This window comes from Oenanthe melanoleuca, chromosome 1A (assembly GCF_029582105.1).
Source record: "Oenanthe melanoleuca isolate GR-GAL-2019-014 chromosome 1A, OMel1.0, whole genome shotgun sequence".
Classification (NCBI taxonomy): Eukaryota; Metazoa; Chordata; class Aves; order Passeriformes; family Muscicapidae; genus Oenanthe; species Oenanthe melanoleuca.
The window spans coordinates 41008749-41018798 of NC_079334.1; the positions used below are offsets into that span (position 1 = coordinate 41008749).

At 45.2% G+C, this 10050-nt stretch overlaps 1 protein-coding gene across 1 annotated transcript; it reads left to right on the forward strand.

The window, feature by feature from the left end:
• The first annotated feature begins 647 nt into the window (after window positions 1-647).
• AMIGO2 (adhesion molecule with Ig like domain 2) lies at window positions 648-9655 on the forward strand. The gene is made up of 2 exons (XM_056482193.1): window positions 648-832; window positions 7911-9655. Exon 2 carries the CDS (start codon window positions 7984-7986, stop codon window positions 9547-9549), a length of 1566 nt encoding a protein of 521 aa, XP_056338168.1. The 5' UTR covers window positions 648-832; window positions 7911-7983; the 3' UTR covers window positions 9550-9655.
• Window positions 9656-10050: the final 395 nt, after the last annotated feature.

Here is a 10050-nt window from a genome sequence, read left to right on the forward strand (position 1 = left end):
AGCTTTTACCTCTTCGCGTTCTGGCCACACTCCTCAATTTGATTTGCAGCAGTTCTCCCACGGATTCCATTGTCAAGAACATGGCAATTAATTTTCGATAACGCCTTTTGTCATTTGATGGAGTCAAATTTGCTGTGATCAAAGCCTAGTTTACTACAGAACTTCCGTGGGGCTTGACCATTTAATCGAACAGAGGACGATTTCTAAGAGCTAACGCAGCGCCTTTTACATGTATCCGCGCCCTAGGAAACCCCCGCGGCTCCATCTCCGCACACGGGCACTTTCGATGCATTTTTAACGAGCAGCCGCGCCTCCGGCAGCGGCTCCCGAAGAAGGGGCATCCCCGGGCTCTCCGCCCCCGCAGAGCCGGCAGGGGCAGAGCCCCAGAGCCCCGCCGGGCTGCGGAGCCTGCCCGCTGCCGGGGCTGCGGGGCGGAGCGGGCGGAGCGGGGCGGAGCGGGGGCAGCCCGGGGGCTGCGCTCCTCCCCCGGCACCGACGGCTCCGTCCCGCCGCCGCGGGAGCGCCGGGAGGGCGTCGGGGCGAGCGGCGCGGGGCCGGGTCGGGTGCTGCGCGGCGGGGGCACCGGGAGGGCGGGACGGGAGGGGATAAGAGCCCGCCGTGCCGCCGCGACCGGGAGCGTGCCGCCCGCCCTGCTCGCCCGCCGCCGGTGCCGAGCTCCGGGCCTCAGCTCCAGCGCCGGGGCAGCGCTGCCTGCGGCCGCGGGGGAGCGCAGCGGAGCCGAGCGGAGCGCAGCATGCGGGGCAGGGGCTGCAGGCGGCGCCGGGGCCGGCACCGCGCTCCCCGGACATGAAGCGGCCATCGGAAGCTCCAGGTAACGCTGCCCGGGGTGCGGGGTGGCGGAGCGGACAGCGCCGGTGGCCGGGCTGTGACGGGGCAGGGGCCGGAGGGGCAGGGGCGGGAGGAGGCGAGCGCAGCCCGGCAACGGGCGGGGGAGCTCCGGTCCCTGCCCCGGGTCACAGACCCCTCGGGATGCTGGCGGCTCTCCCCGGTCACAGACCCCTCGGGATGATGCTGGCACCTGCCCCCGGTCACAGACCCCTCGGGATGATGCTGGCACCTGCCCCCGGTCACAGACCCCTCGGGATGATGCTGGCACCTGCCCCCAGTCACAGACCCCTCGGGATGATGCTGGCACCTACCCCCGGTCACAGACCCCTCGGGATGCTGGCACCTACCCCCGGTCACAGACCACTCGGGATGCTGCTGGCGGCTCTCCCCGGTCACAGACCCCTCGGGATGCTGGCGGCTCTCCCCGGTCACAGACCCCTCGGGATGATGCTGGCACCTACCCCCGGTCACAGACCCCTCGGGATGATGCTGGCACCTGCCCCCGGTCACAGACCCCTCGGGATGATGCTGGCACCTGCCCCCGGTCACAGACCCCTCGGGATGATGCTGGCACCTACCCCCGGTCACAGACCACTCGGGATGCTGGCACCTACCCCCAGTCACAGACCCCTCGGGATGCTGCTGGCGGCTGCCCCCGGTCACAGACCCCTCGGGATGCTGGTGGCTGCCCCCGGTCCCATGCCGGTTTAGCTGCTCGGGCTTGTCGAAACTTTGCCCTCCGCCGACTCCCGGTAGGAATCCGGGGCTGCAGCGGCAGTCCCCGACGTGAGACTGGTAGGGGACCCCCCCAAGTCGTATGCAAAGGGGATTCTATGTAATTTAGCCATCAGATGAATTTTTGGAGGCAGTGAGGATCTTTCGCTGGGCAACTAAACTTTGGTAAGATCTGACATTGCTTGGAGCCTGGTTACTGATACGGTAATAGGCACTGCCACTTACCATTGCATTTTTTCTTTATTATTTGCTGATCTCCTTAGCAACTAAAGTAATTTACGAGGTTGAAGCTTGGTTGCAGCTTGGTATACAAAGTAACATGGCAAAAGGGATGAATTTGTTGTTTCACTGATGCGTATTTCCCTTGTACTGCCTCAGAGGGATAAGAGCTGCAGAGATGGTGACTTCACGTAGCTGGTGCTGCTGTAAAGAGACTGTTGATTAGTCCAACTGAGGCTCTTGTACGTCACCCAGTTTCTTTTCTGTGTTTCAGTTTTCTTTAAGACAAGCGAGTTATCGTGTTTTAAGGAAAAAATCTCTGTTCAAGGAAATTCAGTTTTTAGTGAGGGATTAGTGGGAGATGATAGTTTTATCTGGCTAAGGTTACTAGGACAAATTAATCTCTAATTCAGCATGATTGAGGTTTGGCCAGATGCTGGCTGGAGAGAACACTCCATTTGCCTTGCTGATCTCAGGATCAGCTTGCTGCAAATATGATGTAAAGCCATTTTTTCATCACTGTTAGGTCCTGCACCAAGCACAGTTTAGCCCACTTCAGGGATTTAGTCCAGTGTATCAAGACATTTCCCAGATATAGCTCAACAACAGTCTTTGCTGTTCAATCTATCATGTCACTAAATCTCATGGATTATGTTTGGGTAATCTGTATCTGTTGAGTCAAAGATGCTGAGCGCAGCTGTCAGGAAGATTTGATGCAGAATGCCTTTTCCTCTCAGGAGTGATAAAGGCAGAGTAGATCCTGGAGGCTGAGGCAAGGTGGCTGTTGTATGAATATTTCCTCTGACAGTATCACACACACAAAAGGAATGTGAGTTAATGCAGACCTTCCTTAAAAATGTAACTTTAAAAACATTAATTGCATAGGATGCCATTAGTCTATATGTAATTAATGGCTGTCTCATGGATTTGTAAAGTTGGGACTAAAAGCATGAATAATACTTGTAGAATATTGTTGTTATAATTTAATAAAACCCCATTCTAAAAATCACTTTTGCTTCTGAGTTCATGAGGAACCTTTGTCAAATGTCATGTCAGAAGAAAATAGGGCTGTGAGAACACAGACACCTGAGCCATCATGTTTTAGTTCATGTATTGTTATATTTGAGTAGTACAGCCCTAATTCGTCTGATATGTAGACTAGCAGAGGGGGAGAGCACCTGTATGGACATTGGAAGTTAATGAGAGGTGCAGAGATGTATTAATGTGTTAATGTGAGATTCAGGAAGCTCAAGAGAAGGCAGTCACAGGAGATGTGCAAGGGAAGGAGGTAGGGGATGTAGAAATGGTGTGAGCCTTCTGGAAAATGAACCAAGGTCTATAATGTTTTTGAGTGCTTGATCTCTTAGGGGCTCAACCCTATTCCTGCAGTAGTACCACAGGCAGCAGGGTTGTTTGCAAATATATGCATTTTCACTGTGCAAAAAGTACCAGCCAGATGTAGGACTATTTGTATCACCAGTGCACAGGAAAATTCTTTACAGTACAGATAGCATCTACCAATCTGATTTTTTAACAGTGAAAAGACTAACAGTCATGTTTGCAAAACCATTCAGGTGAATTGTGATCTCCAGTCCAATTAATTGCTTAAATTAAGAGATGTGCTACATAACAACCTTTTAGCAAAGTCTCAGATTAACTGGGAGAGGAAGTTTGGTGTACATGTTCCATTGGAGAAGCAGCAATAAGCCTGAAGGAGCTAACAGAGGATGAGAAAACTGGTGTTGATATTATTAATGCCACATTAGTGGGAGAGGGAGCCTGGAGAAAGGAGTGTTTAGGACATAAGTTGATCTTCAAGTGATAACTGGTGGTGAGACTGTATGTTGCCTGGCTCCCCTTTTCCATAAGCAGGTCTAGGTTCTCCTTACTTTTAGAAACAAAACAATAAACATCCAACCCCCTCAGAAATAAACAAGAAACAACAGCAAACATGCACATTAAAAAGTTCAAAACCAAGAACCAAATCCTTAGCTTCTCTGGAATGTGATTGGTTGTAGTCAATTTTGCTGTTTCTGACCACAGAGGATTTTCCCTATGATAGCAGGGTATGTCCTGCCTTTCTTGAACAGCTTAGAAGCACGAGCACCATTGCTGTTCAGATGAATCATCTCAGGGAGCAATGTGTTTTTGGCACTGAACTTAAAATATTGCACTTGAACATCACAAAGAAGTTAGTTATTTGAGCAGAGTCCAAGAACAAAACTCCCAACCATGCCCTTCTCTTTTACTATAAATCAGAAAAGGTATCTACCCAGCTCATTCAGAAATAATGGTGAAGTACTTGGCCAAAGTCTGTTGGCACTTGTAGTATTCAATGGCAATGTCTCTCTTGAGAAAATCTGCAGTGTTGGAATTTCTAAAATAAGACTTCTCTAAGACCTGAGATGAAACAAAATGCCAGGTTTTTTAATATAAGTCTAATTGTAGGCTTCATTCTTATTGCCACTTAACACTTTACAACCCAGAAATGTTTATGCAGACATTTTGAGTAAGTTAAAATGATCACATACCCTATAAATATTTATGTTGAGCATGCTTGGCTTTGCAGAACATCTGGGGTATTTTGTGCAGGAGATATGGGGCACACAGGTTGAAGAGCAAGTTGCAGCTCAGCAGTTGTACTCTCCAAAAGAGCAAAGAACTTGTTGGGAATGTAGGCACTACACTACAAGTTGGGCATGGGAAGGAAGGCTTCTGCTCATCAGAATACTCTCTAAATACTCTTGTGTGTCCTGTGGTATGTTTAGGAGGTCTATAATTTGGATTTGCCCTGCCAGACAAGGCAAGTTATCTGAAACAGTTTTCATTTTGCAGCTCCAGTGAGCTTTGAAAATGGACAGTCCAGTTTTCAGCCCCTGTAAATTGTTTTTGCTTCTTAAAAATAAAAGCTGTTATGCTGATATACACCAGTGACTGATATATGTCTGCCCATGGGATTTGGTTGCAGACTAGCTTGGAGTTTCTGATGAGGTAGTTGTAGGCATGGACAGAAGCAAATATGCAAGATTAATCTAGTGTATTAAATTTGGTAACCCTTACAACCCTGAGCATTAATCTAATATGTCCCATTTGGACTATTTCTAGGATGACAGGATTTGTATAATCCAGGATTATATTCAACATGGGAGATAATTTTTTTTAAGTGCCATTCACTTGTTGCAGGTGGACTTACATTGAAAATTAGGCTGCATAGCTTGCAGAGTCAGGCATTCATATATTAGTGGGAAAGGCAACCTTTGCAGCTACTGTTCATCTCCTGTTTTGTGGATCCTTTCTAATCCAGTCTTGAGGCACGTGGTTTTATGGTAATGTAGTATTCAGATGCTTGCTTCATACAGTAGACTAGCTAAATGAGCAATTACTCAATACCTTTTTCATCTGCCAGTGTGTTTTCATTGTGCCTTATATCTGTATATCATACAAATTCACACTGTGGTACAGAATTATTTTTATGGCAGTTTCTCTAATGTTTCATAGGCTTCACCCTCTAGAAGAACTTGTATCTATTAATTGTTGTTATAGACTACCTAACTAGCAAAAACAACTAAGTAAGGAGCTTAGGACTGGTTAAAAAATACTCCTTTGTATTCCTAACTTTCCATTGAAAACCCCATGCAGTTAGAGGCTTCAGGAGACTTTAAAAACCTAGAAGAATTTATGAATCCTGATATTAAACTTTAATTCAAACCAATCATTTATTTTTACAATATTTCTATAGCTAAAATAATGTTAGTATATCCCTTGTATAAACAAGGGATCCCTGTGCACTCAGAAGTGCCAGATAGAGTCACAGCATTTTGACTCTCATCTCAGCACTTCATCCAGTCAGTCCTTCCCAAATTTAACATGCAGAGGTTCCTTATTTAAAAGTGCCTAGCTGGTGACTGTAATATGTTCATTATTTTGTAATAGTTACCAGTTCACATAGATTGCCTGATCTCACAGGAGTTTTGTGGCAAAGGCTGGGACAGCTGCAGTTCTCAGGGATAAGGATTCGTCAAGCTCTTGATGTAATCACCCATTCTTTTCCCTGTTCTTCCTCAGAACCTGTGCACAGTGTCATGAAAGGTTTTGGGGGGAAAAAATTGAGCCATCATGTAACCAGGGATTGTATATAAAATCTAAAATGAAAAGAAAAATGCAATTCTGACACTTTTGAGCATTTGACTTGGCAGTCTTGCAATTCTCTTAATGTTTTTTTTTTCTTTTTAATGCAAACAAAGCTAATGTATTTATAAATTCTTGTGAAAGGTGAAATGTCCCATTCTCCCATGCTGCCTTCATATTTCTTTTAATGGGTCTTTATAAGATTCAGCTCTTTAGTTTCATAGCATATCTTTTACCACTTCTAGCACTTAGGAGTAGATTTGTCAGCAGAAGACAGCAGCCTGCCAGATTGACAGAAGGTTACAGAAGAGGGAAATAAAGAACTGAGGAGGAGTGAAAATTTTTGCTTTTTGCATATATTAATTAATTGCATCAGTAATCATGGGTTCTTAAATAGCAATTCTCTGGAGAGGTGTGCTCTAAGGTTTACCTCCTGAAACTCTTGTTTGTCTTCTGCTTAGTCCTCTTCTTTCCCTTTACACCCTCCTCATCTGCTTTTCCAGTCTCATATGCCTTAACTGACTTCTGCATCCTCAGACTACCTCCTCCTCAGTTTCTTTAGTAACAGTGATGATGCTCCCTTAGCATCCATCTCCCCTGGTTTTGCACTTCTTTCCCTATGTCTCACCCTTCTCTCTCTCCCCTTCTTTAACTGTCCCTCTGCCCTGCTGCCCTCTACCACTTAGGTCTTGATTTTAATTTTTTTGCCCTCAAGGCTCATCTTCTCTTTGTCCATCTTGCATCATCAGAGAATACAATTTCTTTTATTCTGCTCCTTTCTATCTGAGGCTGCCTCTTTCTCCTCATCCCAGTGTCCACAGGCTGCTGGCCATAGCCACTCCCAGCAGCTCAGAGCAGGCATTGCAGGGTTTGTCCTGCTCAGATACTGCTCCAACAGGTGGGTGAGACTGGAGAAATGAGTGTGAGGGTAATAATGTGGGGGTGAATACCACATCTGAACTCTCAAAGGGTGACAGTAATCAATGCAGATAAACTCACCTGTGAGTTTACTGGCAAACTCTAAACAGGTACCAGGGAGAGCAAGAATGAACAGAAATGTTTATTCCACTGCTATATATGTATATATTTTCTCAGAAGATGGTAAAAAGCATATCCCTTAGCACAGAACCACTACTGTGCCAAATCTTACACCCCTGTTTCAAACAAGACTGACTCTAAAATATTGTCAGAAAAGAGTATTGTTGGGTTTTTCTATCTACATATGAGCAAAGTCTTTACTAAGTTTTGAGAAATAGCTGACTCATTCTTACTGAATGTTCCCGAAATTTGTGCCTGAGGTAAGCACTAGGCATAGATTTCTTCCTCATTACTTATATTGGCAAAGGTAGAAGAAGCAGAATACAAAATATTGCTATTGAACAAACTTTAATAACTTTCAAAATAGGCTGTTGCTACCTGAACCGTGAGTTACTGAATTAAAAAAAAAAAAAAAAAAAGGAAAGAAATTCACATGACATTTAAAGCTAGAAAGGCTGAGAAAATTCTTTGCTTGAAAACGTGTGACATTTTCTGATTGTAAAGAAAAGCATGTAACTGCTTCCCACTAGACAAGAAAAAAGCATTTTAGGATGAGGTTTTTCTTTATTTTACTGGGAATCTGTGTTGGTTTGGAAACACGTAGGGGATGCCATTGCCAAGTCATGCTCCACAGAGGAACATGTCCAATTTTTTTTTTAATGAACTGTCAGAAATTGCATTACTTTGTCCAAGAATGAAGAATAGTTGCATTCTTTTAGAAAACAAAAAATACTGTATCTACAGTGTATATATTGAAACAGTAATGCAGAATTTCATGTTTACATAAAGCTGATGTTAAGTTCATATCACCTTGGAACTAGATTTTACCATTAATTGTATGAAACCCTAAGGATTAATTCCCTGTATTTTTCAAAAGGCATCATGCAGAGTTTGAATGGTAAATGTTAACATGCTGTACCTCTGTATCCCTCTTTTGACAGCAACGAGTGCAAAGCTAACTGCACAAGTTATCTGTGGCAAGGAGCACTGGGAGACAGCTAAAAGACAGTGACAATGTCTTTAAACTGGCAGACACTTCCTACCCGACTTGGAGTTTTTAAAGTGAGCTGCAGAGGACTCGCCTGCCTCTTGGTCTTCACCGTGAGTGTTTGTGGCAGTGCCCCGGGGATGTGTCCAGCAGCCTGCATCTGTGCCAGTGACATCGTGAGCTGCACAAATAGGAACCTCACTCGAGTGCCAGCAAACCTTTATAAATGTATCAAAAGGCTGGATCTGAGTTACAACAGAATTGGGATTTTGGAGCCTGAATGGGTCCCAGTGCTGTCTGAGAAACTGAACACTTTAATAGTCAATCATAATAGCATTAGCAGCATTAGCATTGGGAGCTTTTCCATGACTCCGAACCTGAAGTATCTAGACTTGTCATCCAACAGCCTGAGAACACTGAGCAGCCCTGTGTTTCATGAGCTAAAGGCGCTGGAGGTTCTCCTGCTGTACAACAATCAAATAACACACATCGAGTCTTTAGCCTTTGGAGGATTGTACAAATTGCAGAAGCTGTACCTAAGCTACAACTTGGTCTCACATTTCCCACTGGACTTATATGTTGGAAAACACAAACTGACAGACCTTGTGTTGCTGGACATTTCCTTTAATCGCATCCAGACGATGCCTATTCAGCGCCTGAGTTCAGTGCCAGCCAAACAACTTAGTGGAATTTATCTTCATGGCAACCCATTCTATTGTGACTGTGTCCTGTACTCCATGCTAATCTTCTGGTATCAAAGGCATTTCAGCTCAGTGGTGGACTTCAAAAATGAGTACAGCTGTTTGTTGCAGTCAGACCCAAGAGGTCACAATAAACTGCCTTTGCTGCACGACAGCTTTATGAATTGCTCTGAAAGCACCGTCAACAGCTCTTTCCAAGCCTTTGGGCTTATTCATGATGCCCAGGTTGGTGACAGGCTGATTGTACACTGTGACAGCAGAATCAGCGATACAGGCACACAGTTTGTTTGGGTTAGTCCTGACAACAGATTGCTGGAGCCAGACAGGGAGACCGATAACTTCAAGGTGTTTCCTAATGGCAGCCTGGAGATAACGGATGCCCAGCTAGAGAACTCAGGGCTGTATTCCTGCATTGCAATAAATAAGAAAAGACTATTAAATGAAACCATAGAGGTCAGAATAAACGTTAGCAATTTCACAGTGAACAGGTCCCACGCTCATGAAGCATTTAATACAGCTTTTACCACCCTTGCTGCCTGTGTGGCCAGTATTATTTTAGTGCTGCTGTATCTCTATCTGACCCCCTGCCCGTGTCAATGTAAGGGAAAGAAGAAGAAGAGGAAGCTGAACCAAAGCAGTGCCCACCCATCCATACTGAATTCCGCGCTGCCGCAGGAGCTGCCAGCTGACGAGAAGAAGGCAAGCACTGGGAAACGGGTGGTGTTCCTGGAACCCGTGCACGAGCCCAAACAGAGTCAGAATGGGAAGGTAAAACTGTTTCCTAACGACAGTGTCGTTACAGAGAGTATCTTAAAAACTACTCGAACAAAATCTGACTCTGACTCTGTCAACTCTGTGTTCTCAGATACACCTTTCATGCCACCAGCTTAGTTTGCTGCCTGTGTTTGTATCGTGCAGTTCCCTTTCTGAATACCTCCTTTGCCTGTAGCAAAACATCAGGACAAACAAATAAAAAGAGATAAAATGTTTTAAAAAAAGAGGTACGTTTTGTCAGTCCTTGATCTGCGTCTCCTCTGTGTAAAGACCACGCAACAGTGATACCTCACTCAGGAAAAGCAAACAGCTTGACATTAGTGTGAATGTTTTTGATGCAAGCTTAGCCTTAGTTTTCCTCTGTGGTCCATACACAGCACTTTCTCGTGCCTGTTCAGAGACACTTTCAGTGCATACAGCTGACTCTGCATAGGCTGAGCCCTGTGCAGCACCCAGTCATGCTGATAACTCAGCTCTTCTGAAGTGTGCACAGAAGCAACTTATGGCTAAGGAGAAAAATGTCCAGACTTTCTGCAATTCCTTTCACAGGCTCATAAAATCTTTACATAAAATCACTACAGGAAAAAAAAAAAAAAAAATCACAATTTTTCTTGGCTG

What these genes read in the sequence shown, in the direction of transcription:
- AMIGO2 (XM_056482193.1), top strand. Translation starts at nt 7,984, where the DNA reads ATGTCTTTAAACTGGCAGACACTTCCTACCCGACTTGGAGTTTTTAAA.